Source organism: Strix uralensis, chromosome 3 (assembly GCF_047716275.1).
Source record: "Strix uralensis isolate ZFMK-TIS-50842 chromosome 3, bStrUra1, whole genome shotgun sequence".
NCBI classification, from domain to species: Eukaryota; Metazoa; Chordata; class Aves; order Strigiformes; family Strigidae; genus Strix; species Strix uralensis.
The window spans coordinates 30,418,223-30,442,294 of record NC_133974.1 but is presented as its reverse complement, the minus strand read 5'-3'; the positions used below and the strand labels follow the sequence as shown (position 1 = coordinate 30,442,294).

Genomic DNA, 24,072 nt, shown 5'->3' with positions numbered 1-24,072 from the left:
TGTAACTGTAACTATTTTCATCTATCCAGTTTACCTTCCTCAGTGTGTCAATAACGTACAAATTTAATGAATAGGATAAAAAGGTCAGATAGGCAATTCTATACTCTTTCAGTTTCCCAACTTTGGGAAAAATATGGCTTTGGGGTCACTGTTCAGATCTGGAATGAGAGAATAGGTTTCAGGCAGTATTTTACCCTTCCTAATTCTTAGCCACAAGAGAAATAACAATACACATAATTCTGTAGGTGAAGGGCAACTCATCAAGTCAGTTAATTCAGTAATCATTGAATCATAGAACCATAGAATGGTTTGGGTTAGAAGGGACCTTAAAGATCATCTACTTCCAACCCCCCTGCCATGGGCAGGGACACCTTCCACTAGACCAGGTTGCTCAAAGCCCCGTCCAACCTGGCCTGGGACACTTCCAGGGAGGGGGCATCCACAGCTTCTCTGGGCAACCTGTTCCAGTGTCTCACCACCCTCACAGTAAAGAATTTCTTCCTTACATCTATTCTAAACCTACCCTATTTCAGTTTAAAACAGTTATTCTTCATCCAATCACTACACTACCTGATAAAGAGTCCCTCCTGATCTTTTCTGTAGGCCTCCTTTAAGTACTGGAAGGCTGCAATAAGGTGTCCCCAGAGCCGTCTCTTCTCTTGGCTGAACAACCCCAACTCTCTCAGCCTGTCCTCATAGGGGAGGTGCTCCAGTTCCCTGATCATCTTCGTGGCCCTTCTCTGGACCTGCTACAACAAGTAGCAACAACAATTCCCTATCCACTGAGTGGCCCATACGTCGAATCCATGTCTCTTTAATTTAGAGACAAGGATGTCATGCGGGACAGTGTCACATGCTTTGCACAAGTCCAGGTAGATGATGTCAGTTGTTCTTCCCTTATCCACCAACACTGTAACCCCGTTGTAGAAGGCCACCAAATTTGTCAGGAATGATTTGCCCTTAGTGAAGCCATGATAGCTGTCACCAATCACCTCCTTATTTTCCTTGTACCCTAGCATAGTTTCCAGGAGGATCTGCTTCACAATCTTGCCAGGCACAGAGGTGAGACTGACTGGCCTGTAGTTTCCTGGGTCTTCCTTTTTTCTCTTTTAAAAAGTGAGGTTTATGTTTTCCCCTTTCCAGGCAGTGAGAACTTTGCCGGACTGCCACGACTTCTCAAATGAGATCGATACTGTCTTAGCCACTTAATGTGCCCGTTCCCTCAGGCCAGCGAATACATCTCATCAGATCCTGTGGACTTGTACACCTTCAGGTTCCGTTGATGTTCTCAAACCTGATCTCCTCCTAGAGTGGATGGTTCTTTATTCTCCCAGTTCCCGCCTTTGCCTTCTGCGACTTGGTTGGTGTGGCTAGAGCACTTGCCAGTGAAGAGTGAGGAAAAAAAGTCATTGAGTGCCTCAGCCTTCTCCATATCCCAGGTAATCAGGTCTCCCATGTCCTCCGGAGAGGGCCCACATTATCCCTAGTCTTCCTTTTATCACTAACATTCCTATAGAAGCTTTTCTGGTTGCCCTTGATGTCCCTGGCCAGATTTAATTCTATCAGGGCTTTGATCTTTCTATCCTGATCCCTGACTGCTCAGAAAAGTTCTATGTATTCCTCCCAGGTGACCTGTCCTTGCTTCCACGCTCTATAGGTTACCTTTTTGTGTCTGAGTCCAGGAGCTCTTTGTTCATCCATGCAGACCTCCTGACATTCTTACCTGACTTTCTCTTTATCATGATCGTTGAATATTAACCAGCTTTCTTGGGCACCTCTTCCCACCAGGGCTTTATCCCATGCTACTCTGCCAAGCATATCTCTGAAGAGGCCAAAGTCTGCTCTCCTGAAGTCCAGAGTAACGAGCTTGCTGTGCTCCCTCCTCACTGCCCTAAGGATCTTGCACTCCACCGTTTCTTGGTCACTTCAGTCAAGGCTGTCTTTGAGTTTCACACTGCCTACCAGCTCCTCCTTGTTGATGAGAAGAAGGTCCAGCATAACACCTCTCCTTGGTGTCTCCTTATCACTTGGCAGAGGAAGTTATCAAGGCATTCCAGGAACCTCCTGGATTGCTTATGCCCTGCTGTGTTGTCCCTCCAACAGATATCGGGATGGTTGAAGTCCCTCATGAGTGGGACTTCATGAGACTTTGTGTCCCCCATGAGGCTTTGTGAATGTGAGGCTGCTCTGATCTGTCTATATAAGACCTTGTCCTCTCAGTCTTCCTGGTCACGTGACCTGTAGCAGACCCACACTATAACATCACCTGTCCCTGCCCTCCCTTTAATCCTGACCCATAAACTCTTGATTGGCTCCTCATCCATCCCCAGGCAAAGCTCCATGCACTCCAGCTGGTCACTGACATAGAGGGCGACACCCCTTCCTCAAATCCCCTGCCTGCTCCTCTTGTTTATTCCCCATTCTATGTGCGTTTGCATAGAAACATTTAAGTTGGGCCCCTGATGAAGCTGACTTACAGGCTGAAAGTCCTTTCTGCTGCTCTTCATGTACTCTCCTGCTGACCTGTGATCCCTTTATGTACTAGGCATCTTTTGCTGGTGCTGACATCAAATTGGTAGGAGTGGGATGGATTGAGGTTTTCCTTTCCTGGCAGCTTTAGTTTAAAGCCCTCTTCACCAGCTTGGCAAGCCTATGACCGAACATTCTCTTCCCCTTCTCTGACAGTAGACCAGGTTTCTCAAAGTGAGTCCCATGGTGTAAGTAGCTGAACCCCTGACTGTGGCACAGTCTTATGAAAGTATTGAGGTTTTATTCTGATTTGCTTACTTATGTCTCTACAGAAATAGAAGTCAGCAAATGTTAACTTCCCTAATGTGATGGTTTAGCCCCTGCTGGGGTCTGAGACCACGCGGCCGCTGCCCCTCCCCCACAAAGGGAGTGAAATACAAAGCCCCAAGACTGAAATAAGGAAAGGTTTAATACAACAGTGCAATAGCAACACAACAAGCAACAACAATAACAATAACAGTAATAGTGATAGCAATGAACAGAGCAAAATAGCTACCAAATACAGCAGTTTGAAGCACGATGTACAAAACCACAAGTGCACCGCGCTCCAGCGCCAGGAAAATGTGACCTGCCAGGATGTGACGTCCGCATGGTATCTGAATAACCCGGCTAGAGCTCCCCCCCTCTGCTGGGGAAACTTAACCCTATCCTGGTTAAACCAGGACACCTAATAGATGTTCACTAGAGTATAAATGTAGAGTCCATATAGTTTGGATTGTGTTTGTTTATTGTTAAACTATTTATTTACTTTTTTCTACTTTGAGAAACCACAGTCCAAAACAGTTCTTACCCATCCTATAATATATATTTAGATATATGTGGAGATTGATTATAGTTACCCACAGCTTTTTTTGAATGGCATTCTATAAATGGATTTACATTTTAATGGGTCTTGGGTTTGGTGGTTTTTTTTTTCTTCCTGACAGGATGGGAAGGCCTCCATTGTGAGCTGGATGTTGATGAGTGCATATCCAACCCCTGTATACATGGCATCTGTGTTCAGAAGGACCCCAGCTATGGTTATTCCTGTTTTTGCAAGCCAGGATTTGTGGTGAGATGTTGTGATTCTTTATTCTCCTTCCCTTAACCCGACAATTCATTGTTGCACAAAAAATACTGTACATAATCCCTTTCCTTTTTAATCTCACTCAGATAAAACCTGGACTTTCTGAAAAATACAATATTTTAGTAACTGTTCTTGGTTTAGTTTGTTTGTTTGTTTATTTGTTTTACTAACAGGAACTTTAATATTCCAGAGAAATATTACCTAATATCCACAAAAATTGGAAGTGTGAGTGTATATATTGGCCTTGTCAGTCATCAGAGTATGTTAATAATTTAAACTATAATTAATTAATATTTTTTACATACCAATTAATATTTTTATTTTACATATCAATGAATATCTTTACATACTAAGATAACTCATACTTGAAACTATTGCATAGACAGATATTTTGAAAGCAAGTTCCCTGAAACCAAATCAAACAATTCCTTTGAATGTTTGACCCTGTGAGCTTCGGTTCTATGTTTTATTCTCATTGTTTTTCATACCAAAGGAATCCTTTGAGGGTGGCTAAATGCCAATACTGTATGAATCTAAGGTTGAAATTTCTGTGTTGCCACCACCTTTTAATGCCAGTTCTTTTTGTAGTTGAAGACATGCAGTTGGTATCTACAATTTGAGCTTGTGCTTTACCTCATCCCACTTCAGGTTTAGCTTAATAGTATCATTTAACAGGTTAGGGTTAGTAAGAAGGAGAGAAAGGAGTAAATAACTTTTTGAATTCTTTTTTTCTTACTTCAGTAATTCTTATCTCTACAAGTCCAAGCCTGAAATTGTTACTTGAATACCTTTTCTTTATAAATGATGACAGTGATGTTTATTTTAATATCTATGCACCATTTATTTGGTGTATTTAGGTCTGTAAAATAGAAGGAACAGATTATTACAAGACTCAGATTTACCTTCATAGATTCTCTGCAATCAAGTCAAGAAAGAAATTAGTAACTTTTCATACTTTAGCCAGTTTTAAGTCTTCTTTCTACAGCAGAAGATTCTCATTTAGGGTCAATGAGGGAAAAACTAATGAAGCAATAAAATGGAAAAAAAAGTTTTTCTAAAAAGTGAAAGAAACTTTTTGTCTTCAGTTCTTCTCAGGCACCATATCATTCTCTGTCCCATGCCCAAACTCTTGAGGATGTCCCCAGTACACACTAGCATGTGTCAAGGAGCACAAGTGGCAAGTGGGCTGCTCCACAAGGGAAGGCAGGCCAGGACCCAAGGAGAGCAGTAAGGTAGTCAGGGACAATGACCTTACACACAAGAGGTTGAGTCCTACACTACCTGAACAAGAATAGCAAAGCAAGACCAGTGATGGTGGTAACCACCCAACAGTTTCCTCCAGAAGTCCAGGTACTGCCAGGCAAGTCCATGATCACAAATCAGGTCTAAGGTTAAGCCAGGAAGTCAAGACACCAAGGCAAGGTCATAATTAGCAAAGTACTGAGCTTACTATAGCAGGCTTTAGCATTATTGGAAGCTCAGTCAAGGACCAAGAGCAAGGGCCTGAGTTTAAATGCAGTTTCTGAGCTCAGGTATGAAAGCCCCAGATGAAAAATCTCACATATCTTTCTCACAGCTTAGCTCTTTCATCACAGGCCGGTCTGAGGTTGCACAGCTGCACCATATCAGAGCTAACCACAAGCACAGAGAATTAAACCTATGAGTGTGAAGGAAGAGGTTGCAGAGACTGATTGCAGAAAATTATGAGGTTGATCAGGGCATCAACAATAATATGTTCAATTCTAAAATACCAGAAGACTGTTGTGTGAATGCTTTTATCACAGGACATTCCTAAGTCCTTCACACACACACCCTTAAACATTCAGAGTGGAACATCCAATTCTAATCAAACTTCATACCAAGTGGTGCATCATTGCAATTGGAATGAGGAAAGGGGTCTCTTATTTGTGTGGTACAAATATGTCACCAAATAATGGAAGGTTTTACAAGTTACATTTATAGTAGCTGAAACTGCCATATTTTCAGGAAGTTTATGTCCACTTCCAAAATAATAGGTTATGAGTTCCTCGAGCCTGCATCCGTATTTGCCACAATCCAAAATGTTGAGAAAGGATTCAGTGTAACCTTGTTAACCTCAATATAACCATAAGTCTTTCCTAGACTCAGAGGACTCATTATATCTGAACCCAGCAGTGGGAAAGCATCATTGGGTTTGGGTTTTTTTTGGCTAGGACTCACTTCTGGTGTTAATTTAAATGAGAAAAAGTAGAATACTCCTGCGTTCTAGATTTAGAGACTATCAGTTTCACCAAATTCTCCATTTTCCTTTCCTTATTTGCTTACAATGAAGAATCATCACTCTGGGATCAGTAGGTTCTTTATGTAAGATATCCCTGTAGAAATCGACACAGAAAGGATTGTGTGGAGGCAGAGATTTTCTCTAAATAAAGTAAAATATTATCAGATTCCTCTCAGGAATATTAGAGGGATGATAAAGATGAGTTTGAATGTGACAGTGGGTTCATATCTCTCTTGTACTGGGAAGCCCAGAACTGGATGCAGTATTCTGGGTGTGGCCTCACCAGTGCTGAGTGGATGTGAGGGATCACCTCCCTCAAACTGTTGGCAATGGTTTTCCTAATGCAGGATTTTGTTGGACTTCTTTGCTACAAATGCACATTGCTGGCTCATGCAATTTGTCATCCACCAAGACCCCTGGGTCCTTCTCTGCTTTCTAGTGTGTCAACTCTGAGCATGTACTGGTGCATGGGGTTCTTCCACTCCAGGTACAAGAGTCTGCATTTCCCTTTACTGAGTTTCCTGAGGTTCCTGTCAGTGCAATTCTCTAGCCTCTCAATGTCAGTATAAATGGCATATATCTGGCATATCAAGAACTTCTCCCAATTTTGTATCATGTGAAAACTTGCTGAGGGTGCACTCTGTCCTATCATCCATTACTGAAGAGCTTAAGTAGTATTGGACCTAGTATGAACCCTTGAGGTACATCATTAATGTCTGGCCTCCAGCAGGGCTTCATGCTGATGATCACTGAACACAGCCCTTTGAACCTGGCAGTTCAGTCAGTTTTCAGTCTGTCTCACTGTCCACTCATCTAGTCCACACTTTGTCAGCTTGTCTGTGAGGACGCTATGGCAGAAAGTGTTGAAAGCCTCACTGAAGTCAAGACAGACAGCAGCCACTGCTCTCTCCTCATCCACCAAGCCAGTCATATCTTTGTAGAGGTCTATCAGGTTGGTAAATCACTATATCCCCTTCATAGCTCCATGCCAACTATTTCTAATCAACCTCTTGTCCTTCCCATGCCTAGAAATGGTTTCCAGGTGTCATTTCTTCATCAGCCTCCCAGGAATTGAAGTGAAGCTGACTGGCCTGTAGTTCCCTGGATCTTCCTTCTTGCCTTTCCTGAAAACAGGAGTGACATATGCTTTCTTCCAGTCACAAGGAATTTCTCCCAGTTGCAGTGACTATTTGCCCACAATTTTGTAAAATCTGTATTTTACCATAATGGCTTTGTAGGTTGAAAATAGATTTTAATAATGCATATAATTTCACTAAATGTACTGACAGACTATCCCAAGAAGGAAGAGACTAGCCAATAACAATGAATACAAATTTTTCATAAGGTGCTTTTTACAGAGTACAATGCATACCAATGTTACTTCTCCACAGTCCATAGCAACTGCTCTCTTTTTGTCTTCAAAAGCAGGCTGGCATTCAAAACAAGGTCAGATGATGATGAAGGATATATTAGTTGAGGGACACGGTGTTTTTATATGGAAAACAGTCAGACCCTCACGTTAAAATGATCTCATTTTGTTCATTAACTATTAATAGTTAACCTATATGAACAACTGTAATGAAGAAGATCAAGTACACACACACAAAAACCTTCTGAATGCCAGATAAAACCATCAGAGAGGAAGCTTAAATCTGTATAAAGAAATTATTTTTTCACTTAGTGCAAAATTCACTGGTATAAGTCAGTGTTGCATGATACTGTAGAGATGAAAACTACAAATAAGTCCAAAAATGGGTTAAAAGGAGGATAGGTTCATCATTATTCAAATTACTCTCCAGAATGTTACCCTAGCTTAGGGAGTCCTTGAAGTACTTATTGCCAGAAGTTGGAATGGTATATTTGGTGAACTATTAGATGCAAACTCTGCTTGTTTTCTTCCTGTATTCTTTCCCAAGTATTCATTAATAGTTCACTGATGATGGAACCAGATAAATATTTCACCCATGGGGGCAGCTTTTCTATTAGTACATAGCTTGGGTGTTATCTGTACAGTATGTTGCAGAACAAATCCTTACAGAAGAAAAAGTAACAAACCTTTGAAGTAGCTGGAATTGAAGATGTATCGTCTTTGCTTTTATTTTATTATTCACTGTTCCATCTTCAGTCCCTCAGATTCCACTATGCTTTGGGAATTCCACAGTAGAAAAAGAAAACATGGAAAAGGAAACAGAAAAAATGTTTAACATACCTATCTTCAGTATGAAAGATAAGGAGTTAGGGTCTAAACATCTCAAGATGTGTATTTGGTAGGCCCCTGATGGGTTCTGGTTCCTAACCGTGAGTAAGTGTGGGGAGGAAATAGTGGAACTCCCAGAGAAATAAGTATTCAGGGAACTCCAGCTACAGTATGTGCTAAGTAAATCTTGTGTAGTCTATGTATGTAATACTATCTGAAGTATGGATCATGAAGTTTCTCATAAATTTTAAGAAAAGCATAGCCAGTGGTATATGGAATAAATATTTACTTTTTAAATGGAAACATCTATAGACACATAACTACTTTTAAATGCAAATCTGCACCATCTGCCTGCATAGAAACTGTTAAAGCATTTACAGACACTTTCAAGGCTATCAAATTTATCTATGACTATTTAATGTACCCTTCATGCACAGTGGAGGTTATCCACATCTGCTTTGTTTCTATGAGTCATAAAATCATAATCAAATGCTCTTCACCATTACATGCAGTAGTAACAAAAATGCACTAATTTGTCACAGGGAATGTCAGAATGAAACAAGTTTTATAGGATTAAGAAAGATTATTAGACAGAAATATTATTCAAATGATCATTTGTGCTATGTGTGAAATTAGAAGAGAGCAAGGAGGAAATATTTTTTTATCACTGTATGGAAATTTGACATATTAATTGGCCTGCTGTTTCTTCGTGCTTTGGAATACTGATACAGTGAGTGATTTTATAAGATGCCATGAATTTACCAGATAGCTTGTCTACTTGCCAAAACAAATTAAGAACTTGATACAAGCATGGATGTATCTAAATAATTCAAAACCCCTCAATTTAACCTCTTTCATTTTAAACACTGAATGATTTAAAATACTTGTAAGAAAAATAATTTCAGTTTCTACATCTGCATTTCTGCCTTTTTCCTTCTTGCACCTCCTATTATTTCCTAATATCATAAATACATTTAATAGAAATGATAGAAATCTCAGAAAAAGTAAGTCGCTTCAAGTTCTGTGTAAATAGCTATCCAAGCAGTCAAGGGAGACAATTTAAGCATCTTGTCTGAGGGAAAGTGTGCAATGAGCACATGGTTATTGAGCACTACAGAAGTTACTTGGATTTTTTTACATGTGCCCCCATTACAGGAGAAGCTTCAGTCAGAAATTATATCATGATGATATGTTGTCAGAGATGAATGTCATTCAGGGATGACACTGCATGTTTTAAATAGCTACCCAGATATGTAGGATCCTTCTAGGTTAACCAAGTTGGCTGTATCTCTTCACATAGCCCATTAGTTCATTACAACAGAAGTGAAAATAAAATTAACCCAGGCTTGGCTTCAGCATATATTTATTTCACACTTCAAGAATGCATTTAATTCACATAATTATTGCTGTAAAATAAATGTATTATTTCTTGCCTTTTTCACAGACCACTGAATATGAACATTTTTAATTTATTACTAAAGATATTTCAGGCTTCTTATGAATTGTTAGTCTTAATAAAAAATAAAATGTGAGTGCCAGGTTCAATTTGAGACTGTCACTACATTTTTTCCTTTCTAAGATTTATTTGTGAACTTAATATATTTGCAAGATGCTACATAAAGATTTGGTAACAGCAGGCCACAAATACTGAGGTTCAGTGTGCAAAAAGAAAGAACATTAACTTGGCAATCAGAACAAACCATAGGTTTTTTTAGACAGTTAAGTCCACTGCACAACGTTTTCTGTATAACTGCATGCTAACCACTTTTTATTACTGGTGACAATATTATATTTGATACTTTGCAATTACAAATCTGTGGGGAAAGTATTTGATTGATAATTTATAATACTAAGTCAGAGTCAAAATATCATTTAGTTAAAATTTAAGATATACAACTACACTATTAAATTAGTTAAGTAATATTTTCCACATGATTGCATTTGCTTTCAAAAGTGCGGACAGCTTAACAGAAGCAAAAAACATTTGAGAATCAAAAGAGAGCAATAATTTGAACTAACATGACTATGAAATGCAAATTGCCTTCAAAAAATATCTTTTTTAAAATTCTCTTTCAGGGACAAAGCTGTGAGCTTAATTACAACGATTGCCTTATACAGTCCTGCTCCACTGGGTTTCTTTGTGTTGATGGAATAAACAATATCAGCTGTTTACCTACTATCCCTCAAAGCAAGAAAACTGTCACTGAATTGAGTGAAGTGTTTCCTGCTGAGATTTTAGAGAATGACCTTCCATCAGCCCTGGCTGTGTCTATGGAACTTTGGTCTAGACATTCTTCTCCTGATTTTCATACAGGAGAGGTGTCCCAAGGTAAGCAGAAAAAGCTTCTGAGTAATGGATATATCAAACTTCTTTCCTTTTAGTGCTTTCTTAAATGGTAAGAATATTCAAAATATATTAATTTTCTTCTTATGAGTGTTGTTTTCTACTTTTTGTACTACATTCTATTCTTTTGATTTTATCCATCATCCTTTCTTAATTGCATTTATAGGTAACTCTAAAATTACTCTTTTCTCAAAAGATTTTTTCCCAGCATCTTACACATCCAGTAAGGAAACTACACCTTCTCTTAGCTTGATTTTCTGTTTGCTTTGCTAGAGTGTACAATTTCATATGCCTCACATTGTGTTCAGCAATCTCTGACTCTAATGCCAATCTTCCCTTCTTCTTTGGCTAGTCAGCAGCAGAAAGATAATTTGCCTTACTCCATGGAGACTTTGGGTTTTCTTTCCTAATTTACACGTTTTCTGAGTGCTTCCTTTTCTGTACATCTAGATGTTTTTTCACTAAAAATATCTGGAAGAAACCTCTCGACATCTCTGCCATTCTAAATGTTTATAGTGATGTGTTTGGGAAGCCAAAAAACTGCCTATCCTGTTATTTTTAAAATATTTGATGGAAAGTCAATTCTAACATAAGTGCAATGTTTTATTTTGAAGATTGTACCTTCATTGTGGCCTGTTCATTTTACTAAAGCTAATATTATAGAGAGAGCATGTGTATAAGCTATCCTCTTTACAGTTAGTTTCAGAATTTTTTGCTTATATACTCTTTCAGAGTAATTACTTGTATAAGAAATAAGCCAGAAGTCCTGTTTTTTTAATCAGGGTAAATGAGTTTCACTGATGTTTAATTTCTCTACAGACTAGTCTTTTGGGGATATACCTAAGCTTTTGTTGCATTCTTAATAGGTAATATTCCTTCTTGATGTAAGTAATGGCACTGAGTGAAATTCAGTTAGTAATTGCAGTTACATCTGTATATCTTCTAAAGTACCATGTCGGCTAGTTTGCTGATGTTCTCAATGGATATCATTTGTAATTCATTCATTTTGTATTGATTCTCAGTAGCAGTTTGATTTAGAAAATTTAAACTTCTGTTCTGAGCAGTGCCATTTGCTCTGATGCTGGCCCTCATACAGAATTTGAATAATGGGAAGGTTTGCATTTACTCAACTCTTGAGTTCTCTAAAATTCTTGTACACTTTTATTAAGAATATGATTTGCAGAGTTATATTTGTCTGCTATATAATACTTTGGTAAGACTGAATGCAGTTTTAGTGGCCATGTAATTTGCTGCAGACTCAGTCCAGGGCCAAAGTTATTAATTTTTTTTTTCTTTTATGTTTTTTTTTTTGTTAGTTTTTGGTTTTTTTCTACATTTTTATCCTTAAATGTCTGAAAAGACAGATATTTTCAACTGTGGGATACTTTTGACCACTAATTTGGCTAAGGTGAGCTATGAGCTAGGAGAACTAATTGCCACTGGAGAGTCTTCAACAGTATTCAGGATAGCAACCTCAACAGATGTTCTCTCTTCACACTTTCTTAGTTCTGCTGTTCAGCTCTCAGTAAAAATAAAGTCTAATATCACAGGTGTACCATATGTGGCTACTGATAGTTCCACAGTTTTAAGGTCAGTGCCTCTTCCCCAACATAGTTATGATACAATCTAATTTATCATAGTTCCTTAATGACACTTTCTGTTTTCCCTACACAAGTTTCCTCATTAGAGCAGCACCACACTGTTGCTTTATCTGCCACAGACATAAGTTCAGTAATTAGTAACATAGCAGGGACTGAAATAGAATTAAATAGCGAGTCATTACTCTCCAGTGGATTACAGTGTTTATCTGATTCTACAAGTGCAGCTTCAGTTCTCTCTAGGTTGCCTTGAAAGGGCCCTTAAGAATTTTCAGGTGTCTTTTCAGCATCAGAAGAGCAGTGGAGATTACGAAGTCCTTCAATAGTTTCTCATTTCCTCCTAAGACATTTAAAACCAGATATTTTTCTTTAGTTTGTTAGTTAGTCATGAAACTCAAATGCAAACACCTTTTCCTAGTTTATATCTGGCTATTACTGCTTCATCCATCAGCCAAAGACTCACAAGCATCGAATCACAGTCTGCTGATTCTCTAAGTGAATTAAACCAAATATGTGCAACATGTTCTATGACTAGAATAAAACTGATGAATTCTCAGACCAAGTTCTGCATAGTAAACAGTCCCCATTTTATGAGATGTTTTGGATGAACTCAGTGATATTAACCAGCTGGTGCACACTAATGGGAGATACTGCTATTTCTTCTGGGCATTTATTTTCTTCATCTAACAAAATAACATCATCAGTGGAGTTCACAGAACTGTCATCCTTGTATCCCACTACAGGAAATACATACACATCTCTGACTGATAGATCTGTCCTGTCTTTTTCTTCACAAGAATCAGATACTCATTTTCCATGTTTTGATTCATATTATCTATTTTTCCTTCAAAAACCATCTCTTTATAATGATAATTTTCATCACATAAATCCTTTAGAGACAAATATAGATTTGACAAAATGATTACCTACTACTTAACAGCTGACAACAGAGGAAATTCAACAATTACTGGAGACAAAACAGTTATGGAGATCTATCATTCATTAAGTCAGGGTACTTTCTTAAACATTCAGCTGAGTGGTGTATCTCAAGAACTACTTTTAACCCACATAGAAAATAGTAGTTCTGAGTTCAAAACACATCTATTAATAAATGCAGGTGTGACTTACAGTATTTTCAAAACCACTCTGGTCAAATGTTCTTGATGTGTATCTTCTTCCTACAAAAACTTCAGGTATAGACTTACTGACAAATACTCTGAAAAGTTGTCATTATTCAAATCTTCTAATAATGAGTTATCTTACTTGGTTTTGTCTGCAGAAACCTCGTCTGTGCAAACAGAAATTTGCAAAATGTTAGTGACAAAGCATTTATCTTTACAAACCTGTTATCCTACTTTAAGTTCTGCCTTACAAGAACATTAGCAATATTATACTGAAACATATGAAATGAGCAGACAATACTGCTGTGCATGATAAAAAACTCCTCGTGAATCTAAACACTCTCTTACCTAGACTTCACAGTATATCTGCAGTGGATTCAGTTTCTGGCCTTATCAGCTGATGTTATCTGTTGAGTTTTTCATTTCTATTCAGACAACTTTTTGAGGTGGTGGGATATTTTTATACAAAGATAAAAGTGTCTGTCAAGGTTGCCAGGTGCTTGAAATAGATTTATTATAGTCAGGCAGCAGCCTGTTCAATGGTTATGGCACCTGCTGCTGTACCTGACACAGATGGTTATTCTTCATGTTTTGCCACATAGGCTACTAGATCAATATAGAAGCAGGTTGGAGGATGCTATTACGCTGGCAGGCAATCAGCAACTGAACAGTTTCATTTCACTACAGTAAAGTTTTCAGGATTTCAGATGTAGCTTTCATCATACATATAAATTCAGGAGGTATGTCTATGATTACAGTATATGAATATGATTATTAACATTTTTGAATGTAAATTAAGTATAGAAAAAATATATTTTTAACTCTTGAGAGAATAATTTTTATATGTAATATAATTAACTTACCACTTCTCATTCTAAAATGAGACAGATGATGGCTACACATTTTTAAAACAGTACTTTTGTAAGAACGTTACAACTCTTTCAGAAATAAAGTCAGGGAATTAAAAGAACACACAAAACCCTATGAATTTTAGAATTAAATATTGGTGAATGTTGATTCCTTTGGACTAATTTTTTATATGGTACTTGTATAAAAATACTTTCTACAAAATGAATACCCATCAAGCCAAGGAGAGATTTTTTACTTTTATTGCTTTTCATTCTTTTCTTGGGGGTATGTGTAGGAAAAATGGGTTTATTTCATTGATTGAAATCACATAGAAAAATTACAAATTCTAGACTATGAAAGATACATAAAGATGCCAAAAGACAAGTAAAAATTTTTTTGGTAATGGAATAGCAGTTGTTTTCCTGTGAATTCTTGTCCATATAGATTCCATTCACAGTATGCATACATAAGTACACAGATCAAATTCTTTCTGTCAGAAGTGCCTCCTGATACTATGCCTGCACTCATGAGGTCAAGTTATCTGAGCATACCACTGTGGATTCCCAACTGATCAAGATATGAAACAACATGGAAATAAATCTCAAATTCCACATCTAGTGGATAACTACTGGCTTAAAAAAGTTCCCTCAGAACTAGCAAAGAAAAATGAGTTGTAGCTTTTAATAAAATCTGTTAATCTCTTATTTTTCTTTTAATTTCTTCCTTTTTCTTTGATACCATCAGTGTGACGTATATTTGCATGGGTTATGCCATACACTTTCTAATTGTTTATTTCAATGACTGTGACTTGTTTGACACCAAGCGAACTCTTTGGGATCCATATTAATCCTATTTACTGGCTTATACAACATCAAGACAACTAAAGTCACCAAAATCATAGTATTGCATACCATGTTTTAGTTGACCACCATCTGTTTCTTCTTTGAAAATGGGAGGCCCAAATATACCAAAATGAATAGAGTTGAAACATACTTTTTTTCACCTTTCCTGTAAAACCATCAGAGAGATTTATCTCCTAGTCCTTCCGCTTAAAGAGACTGCCTTAGAAAGCAGAAAAGGGCTTTAGATCTCACTTCTGGAGTGGAACATCACTTGGGAGTTAAAGGAAACAGGTATTGCTGCCATGATTCCAGTATCCGTATGCTCAAAATATGCGAACACACATAAGTTATGAGGCACACAGAAAAATACCTAAAAGGCAATATCTTTCAATATCTTATTTTCCATGGCTGGATCCTTTTTTTTTCCGTTGGAAAGAATAGATGAGGAAGAACAGTGCATCCCCAAAAGTAATATTCGCCACTGTGTTGATGCATAAGCAAATCTATGTCTTGTTCAGTGGAAGACTATTATAAAGCTAAATGAGAAATGCTCTTGAATGAGTAAGATCCTTAGTACATCAGGGTATCTATAGTAAAAGAAATGTGTCAAGCTGTTAAACCTGTTGTGCTTATGTGCTTACTAGGCTTAGTGTATTTATCAATAACCCATATTACTAAAACTTGGGAAAAAAAGGCTGGTGATCCACCATCAATAATTTGCACTCTGGGGAAGATGGTACTACGTACTTTTCATATGTTTTAGTTTTGTTCTCATCTGACAGTGAGTTCACACATTACAGCAAGTTCTAAGAGAGTTTAAAGTAGCAGGAACCTCTAGAAAAGCACTGTGAGAGATGGGATCTGTTTGGCAGAAAAATATATTCTTTGGTTCAGCGTGCAGGTATGCATTTCAACTACCATACCATTGCTCGTGGCTAATAATGTTTGTAAATAAATTTGTTCTGAGAAAAATACATGTTTATGGAAAAGTTTTTATGGGACCAGGTGGAATGATCTAGGTTCTTCATTACATAGAAATTTCTGTTAGCAGTCTGCAAAATTCTGCATGCATGCTTAATATCCCTCTCCCTAATATGACCATGCTCATGTTGATTTGAATATTGTCCCGATCACAATTACAATAGCAGAAGAGGTTGCATCTGAGATTTGAAAGCTCTTCAACATGAAGATAGTCAAAGTTTCTTTAGAGGTAGTTTCCATGGGTATCCAAAGATCTATGAAGACATATAATGGTTTGTTCACTTGGTGCCTCTGGTCTAAATTATGGAGCTCAAACGTATTGTACTACCAGCTTGAAAAATAAGCCCATTTTTAAAAATGAAGGGTTATTTGGGGAAATTTGGTCTGTACATTTATAGACCACTTCTTTAGTAATGGCTTCCATAGGGGCTATCCAGCAACAAAAGTAGGACTAGGGAAAATGCAGGACTTCTCCTGAATGAGACAGGGAACCTAATGACAAAGGACACAGAAAAGGCCAAGGTACTTGGTGCCTTCTTTGGCTCATTCTTTACAGGTAGGACTGGCCTTTGGGAATCCCTGAGACCAGTGAGAAATTCTGGAGCAAGGAAGACTCACTCTTGAAGACGATGAGGTGAGAGAACATTTAATAAAAATGGTCAGACACAGGTCTGTTGGACCTGATACAATGATGTTCCCACAAATCATGAGGGAGAGGGCTGAAGTCATTGTGAGGAAACTGCTGATAATCTTTGAAAGGTAACAGTGATCAGGAGAGGTTTGTGGTGACCGGAAGAAAATATATGTCACTCCTGTTTTCAGGAAGGTCAAGAAGGAAGATCTAGGGAACTACAGGCCAGTCAGTCTCACTTGAATTCCTAGGAAGCTAGGAGGAATAAGAGGATGATTAGGAATAGTCATGGAACTGTGAAGGGGATATAGTGCTTTACCAACCCAAAAGCCCTCTATGATGAGATGACTGGCTTAGTGGATGAGAGGAGAACAATGGATGTTGTCTATCTTGACTTAGTTAGGTTGTCAATACTTTCTGCCATAAAGTCCTCACAGACAAGCTGACAAAGACCAGGTCAAGGGAGCTGATTCTTCCCCTTTGTAAAGTACTGGTGAGACCATATATGGAGTCCTGTGTCCATTTCTGGCCCCATTACATGAAATATATGGACTTACTCGAGTGAGTCCAGGAAAAGGCCATGAAGATGATGAAGGGATTGTAACATCTCACATATGAGGAGACTCTGAAGAATTTGGGATTTCTTAGCTTAAGAACAGAAAGCTCAGGAGGCGATTTCCCTTATCAGAGGGACATTGTATATACAGATCCAGAGACTTCCAAGTGGTGTCCACTGAGAGGACAAGCATTGACACAAATTGAAATGCAGGAAATGCCTTTTTTTTTTTTTTTCTGTTTTGTTTTGTGGGGGGGTTTTTTACAGTGTTGGGGCAGTCAAACATTGGAACAGGTTGCCCAGAGAGATTGTGGAGTTTCCATCCTTGAACATATTCAGAACTGAACTGGGCAATGTCCTGAGTAACCTTTGTAGCTGACCCTGCTCTGAGCAGGTGGGGTGGGATTAGAGGATCTGCAGAAGTCCCTTCTAACCTCAGTTGTTCTGTGATACTATGAGACCATGTAATTGTCAGGACAGAATTGCCTTACAGACATTGTTTAAAAAGATTCCTAATATGTACTTCTATGCAAGTATCTAGTTAGCCACCAAGGGTGAGATTCATATTAACTGTAGCTATCCATTAATTAATCCGTGTAAGCTATATCACTATGTAGTAAATTAAGATAAATGGAACTACCAAATGTATAGGATGTAAACTCTTCTCCTCTCCTCCATATACAGTATTCTACTTCTGCATACTTTTGTTTTTGGCAAAGGAACTGAATATTGGGCCAACTTTTCTGTTCATGTTATGTGTGTAGATGGTGGAGCTCACAAAAACATCTGGGAGGCCAAAAACAGCAGACCAGATATCAATGTTAACAACACATCTCCGAGAAATAGAGCTACTACACAACAGTTAACTTCTATTTACTTTTATTATTTAGGGAGAATAACACATGTTAAATACTTTACTGAAGTGGATTTTCATCTCTCTATTGTGCCACCTACTCCCACAGTTTAAACTGTGTTCAATATATATCATTACTTCCTTTGAGTGCCTAAAATATGAAGTAGGATCTGAAATATTATTAATAGTAGTCAAATTGGCACACACTACAAACCTCCTCATATGTAGTATTTTGTTTTAAAAACTTACTCTGACAGATTTCAAATTTTATTTTCTCACTTGCTCACATAGAGTTGTTATTACTAAAACTCCTAGGAGAAAAGAAAATTCAGAGCTTTTGTTCTTTTTTACATACTGTTTTGCATAATAATGTAATGTTTTTTCTTCTTTCTCCTTAATCAAGTTCTGTTCAATTACATGAAACAATATATGCCGAGGTTTCTGAAAAATGTTGAAATTACATGACACCTTTGCCTTCTAATTCTGTTTTCTCATATTGAATTGTGTCTGTTACATTCACTAGATCTGCCATCACTCTCATGATGCCTTTAAACTTTGTCTTTTATTCGCTCTGCCAGACATATCATTGTTATTCAGCCCATTTTAGTTTCCCTGTTCTCAATAGCTGTAATCATACGCTGATATTAAATGTGTCTTGTTATATCTGCTATATCAAGGAAGGAAATACTTTTAACACAGTTAGGATGCTAGCTATGTAGGTTAGCATGGAATTTCATGCAAAGTGAATGCATTGATCCCTGATCCAGTATTTGCACTATATCTGTAACTGCTAGAAGCTGGAACTTGGTAAATTTCCAGACCTCTTTCACAAGCAGTCATTCTCCCCAGTGACCTGATAGCACATGGAAGTGTTAATGCAAGCCTGGCCTGCTTCTGCTTTTATTTAGGTGCAACCTGCTGCCTTGCAAGCAAAAGCAGTTTGATAGCCTGTATTTTTGAAGTGTGTTTTTACTCTGATTGCCTTGTACTCAGACCTCTAGGCAAGCAAGATATATAGGAAAATCTATGGGAATTCTACGTATGTGAGTGTCATAACACGAAAAATATAAACAAATGAAAATTAACCTTTCTTTAACAAACTGTACATAATTTGTTACTTTCTAAGTTTCTGTATGGCAATGAAAATGAGTACGTGGGAAACGGTTAGCAACCTGTTATACCACTTAGACGCGCACAAGTCTATGGGGCCAGATGGGATCCACCCAAGAGTACTGAGGGAGCTGGCAGAAGTGCTCACCAAGACACTTTCCATCCTTTATCAGCAGTTCTGGCTAACCAGGGAGGTCCCAGTTGGCTGGAAGCTAGCAAATGTGATGCCCATCTACAAGAAAGGCCTGAAAGAGGATCCAGGGAACTACAGGCCTGTCAGTCTGACCACCATTCTGGGGAACGTTATGGACCAGATTATCTTGAGTGCCATCACACGGCACATACAGGACAACCAGGTGATCGAGCCCAGTCAGCATGGGTTTATGAAAGGCAGGTCCTGCTTGACAAACCTGATCTCCTTCTGTGACAAGGTAAATCAGTGGATGAGGGAAAGGCTGTCGATGTTGTGTACCTACACTTTAGTAAGCTTTCACACTGTTTCCCACAGCATTCTCCTGGAGACACTGGCTGCACATGGCTTGGAGGAGTGCATTCTTTGCTGGTAAAAAAGTGACTGGATGGCTGAGCCAGAATATTGGTGATGAATGGAGTTAAATCCAGATGACACCAATTTGGGTGGGAGTGTTGATCTGCTTGAGGGTAGAAAGGCTCAGGTCCTGCACTTAGGTCACTACAAGAAAGACATTGAGGTGCTGGAGCAGTTGGTGGCCAGTCACAAGTGGTGTTGTCCAGGGCTCAGTATTGGGGCCAGTTCTGTTTAGTATCTTTATCAATGGTCTGCACAAGGGGATTGAGGGTACCCTCAGTAAGTTTGCAGACAGCACCAAGTAGGTGGGAGTGTTGATCTGCTTGAGGGTAGAAAGGCTCTACAGAGGAATCTGGACAGGCTGGATTGATGGGCCGAGGCCAAGTGTATGAGGTTCAACAAGACTCAGTGCCAGGTCCTGCCCTTGAGTCACAATAACCCCATGCAATGCTACAGGCTTGAGGAAGAGTGGCTGGAAAGCTGCATGGTGGAAAAGGACCTGGGGTTGTTGATTGACAGATGGCTAAATAGGAGCTAGCAGTGTGGCCATGAGGGCCAATAGCATCCTGTTTTGTATCAGAAATAGTGTGGCCAGCAAGACTAGGGAAGTGATTGTTCCCCTGTACTCCGCACTGGTGAGACCACACCTTCAATACTGTGTTCAGATTTGGGCCCCTCACTACAAGAAAGACGTTGAGGCACTGGAGTGTGTTCAAAGAAGAACAAAGAAGCTGGTTAAGGTTCTAGAGCACAAGTCCTATAAGGAGCAGCTGAGGGAACTGGGGTTGTTTAGTCTGGAGAAGAGGTGGCTGAGGGGAGACCTTATTGCTCTCTTCTCCCAGGTAACAAGCAATGAGACAAGAGAAAACAGCCTCACATTGTGCCAGGGGAGGTTTAGATTGGATATTAGGAAAAAATTCTTCATTGAAATGTTTATTAAACATTGGATCAGGGTGCCCAGGGAAGTGGTTGAGTCACCATCCCTGGAGGTATTTAAAAGACGTGTAGATGTGGTGCTTATGGACATGGTTTAGTGATGGACTTGGCAGTTTTAGATAAAAAGTTGGGCTCAATGATCTTAAATGTCTTTACCAACCTAATTGATTCTGTGATTCTATGAATATACTGACATGTAAAAATCTCTCTATATAAATTATTTATATAGTATATACACATACCCTGTTATGTATGAAGTTTTTTAAAATACACTCACAAACACACTGAGAAATGTCCATACACATTCTGTACTCCTGATGTAGACAGATGTGTTCTGTAGTACCAATATGAGCAGTTCTTTGTTCAGTTACATTGAAAAATATTTTGCCCATTTTGAAAATACTGACTTTTAACTTCACTTCATCAAATATTTAGCTCTCAGGTCAATTATCCTTATTGCTCATCTCACTAAAATGCTATATCTGTTTATTAAATAATGTTTCTTTTCTATTTAAACTTTGTGGAGATATATTTAAAAAATCGATCAACATTTGTTAACGTCATACTTTCAAATCTGTTATCTAGTGTTTCATAACAATGCAGAATGATCAGAAAGTTTGAGCAGATCAATATGTGGCTAACTTACAATCAGTTGTCAATATGAATCTCTTGATGTAAGTAAAATGGTGATAGTAGAGGGAAAATTACATCTCAGGTGTACTCTTATTACAGTGAAATCTGGAAGAGAAGTTGAAGAAGGTATAGAAGGAATAAATTTTACTCATCTGTTAAAAAAATCACAATCTAATATGTGAAAAGTCCACCATATTATACCATCCATGGCTCACTTATAAGAAAATGTGATTGACAAAATGTGAAATAGTAGTTTAAGTGTCATAATATATGAAAAGTTTAAAATAGTAAATAAATGACAAATCACAGACTGTAAGGTTTAAATCCACCCTAATGTATGTATGGAACATCCAGTAAGACTTTTAGTATTGTAACATATATAGTATTAAAAATATTTACACTGTTTCTGAAGAGAATAGAAATGGTGATGTTCAGGTGATTGGACATTTCAGCCTTCACAGAAAGTGATGCTAATGAAAGTCTACAACTTCAATAATTTAATGTTCCTGACTAAGTAGAAATCCTTCACATTTTCATTTATTTTATTATGCACTCTTAGTCAAATGAAACTAAGATCAATTAAGCCTGTCTGTTAACTTAGGTCACCTCATTTTCATTTCAGATATATTTTATCTTGATTTTTTCACTCTGTATTTTCTATGTTATCAGCAGACATAAAAAACATAAAAATGTAAAACTCCAATATGACTTCAGGTAATATTTTTGCTAACCATTTTAAAAGCTACCATGAGAAACTAATTCCTAGTATTCTGTAATATCTGACAGTAGAGTATACTGACTAGCTTCTTTCCATAAAAATTGAACAGACTTTTCAAGGAGATTTCACTATAGATATATACTTGTATGCAAGCCTTCTTACTGATGATTGTGGTACAGAGCAACAAGAAATGCTTCATACAAATCATAAAATAAACTCTTTAGTGATAACTGTATATTTCCCAAACAGTTATTTTGGTTTAGCTTTTAAAAATAATTTTGGTAATTTAGATAAGATATGGTTGTTTTAGCAAAAAAAGGTGATAGTTATAGGCACCAGATTCTTACCTGTGATGGGTTAAATTTCCCTTCTAAATTGACAACTGTATTCTGCCTTTTAACCATCAATGGTGTTCCAGTAATATTTAAATATTTTCTAGACTTTTTATTGTCCATCTGCACAGAGTTTCATTTTGCCTGATATTCCTAGGACTATGTTAATTTACAGCAGAAAGAATCATGACATTGGGAATAAAACTCCTGGCATACATGTCAATGATAGCAAATTTTGAGTATCGGGTACATAGAAGCCATCTTGAGAACAGTATCTATGACAGTCAGTAGCTCCTGTCATTTGGAGTTTCAAAGACAGTGGTATCTATGAGCAACATCTACTCCTGGGACTGATAGATCACCAATAGCATTTTCTGTCTTTGAAAGACAATCCTCTAAGGAACTTTTTACAGGCATAGTTAACTTCCATATGATTTTTTTTTTTTTTAAAAAAAAAAAAGGGAAAAAAAAGAGTAAGTGGAATAGAACAAGTATTTCTGGGTTAGTGAAGCTATTGTTTTCCCAGTAACTCAAAAGAGTTTTCTGCTTTTGTTAAATAATATCGGCATTCTATGGTAAGGTTGTGTATATGTTGGTTTAATTTGTAGATTTTTGAACCAACCAAACTATATAGCATCCATGCTAACGGTCATCAGCATAGAAAAGAGTACTCTTTAGGTATCTTAAAATGTCATTTGTGCAGGTTTTGAAAAGCCTAAAAAGATTAAGCTTGATTTTCTTTGAAGAACAGCAAATGAAAGATATAAGGAATTCTATGCAGCTGGCATTTTGCATTTACATTTTAGAGCAGTTAGTGCAATTACTGAATTTACTTATGCTTTGGTCTTAAACCCATATGTTGAATATATTCAAAATAAATCATAATGATCCGTTTCTGTAGCTTAAAATAACAAAGTTTTTTAGAGTCATGAGAACCCCCTACTAAGACTTTCTCTTGTTATTTATTTGAAAATCCTATTTTTTGTTATAATATGAAGTGCATCCCAAATGCACAGATTGCTCTTCAAAGATACTGTTACATGCCCTGGGGTTAAGTAATCCTTAGGGATGATTTAGCAGCATTCAGGAAGTGTAAACACTGCCACTTCAACTGCTCCTTCAGCTTAGTGGAGGAAGTAAAGAGGTTCCTGTATGACTCCCTCGAGCAAGTAACTGCTCACCAGCAGTGATAAATTCTGATAATAGTCACAGGGATCTGGACCGAAGAGAGGAGTACACTAGGAGGAATGCGCTATTGGATTCTTGTGCAAGGTTTCTAGTCCTGTAGTTGATAAACATTGTTCAAAGGCATCTTCATTTAAATTCTATTCCACAATGAATACAAAGTATGACAGCTACCACCCATCCAATACTGGAGGAAAAAAAAAAAAAAAACATTAAGGAGGGATGATGTATGATTTTCCTTAAAAATAATAACCATAATATTTCTGAATAACTTTGAGGAAACTTGACCTGTATTTAAGTTTAAATCATGTGAATTCTCAGATTTCATCCTGCTAAGAAAGGATAATCAATATTTAAGGGTAAATAATTCTTTCTTGATTTGGTGCATCTCAGAAACTCTTTTCCTTTGATTGTGATCTCTGCTTGCATGGACATTACAGTAAGATACAGGAACTGTATGCTAAACATTATCTGTAAGTCTCGGTTTTGTTCTCAAATCAGTCATATCTGTAGAGACAGTAATGTGCTTTTGAAAGTTAAAGAAGAAAAAAGAATCTGCTAAAATATTGTAATATGTGTTTGCAAGTGAAGGAAGTTGTAGGATGGGGAGGGTGAAAAGGAAAGAAATATGTGAGGTAGAAGGGTGGAGGCATTATAGGGTAAGGACAGGATAAGCAAAAGTGGGTGCACAGTGAGGTAATGGGGTAAGAATCAAACAGGAAACTTCATCAAGTATGTGAGAGCATTCAGGATGACATGGTTAGGAACAAGACCTGAAATAGTA

The 24,072-nt window shown here is 37.7% G+C and overlaps 1 protein-coding gene across 1 annotated transcript in view; it reads left to right on the top strand.

Annotated features, from left to right (window-relative positions):
* The window catches only part of EYS (eyes shut homolog), a 1,118,553-nt gene that overhangs the window by 675,688 nt on the left and 418,793 nt on the right, over positions 1-24,072 (top strand). Inside the window, exons 31-32 of the mRNA XM_074861787.1 lie at positions 3,456-3,580; positions 10,129-10,381. Of these exons, the coding sequence (XP_074717888.1) occupies positions 3,456-3,580; positions 10,129-10,381 (378 nt within the window). The remainder of the gene's footprint in view (positions 1-3,455; positions 3,581-10,128; positions 10,382-24,072) is intronic.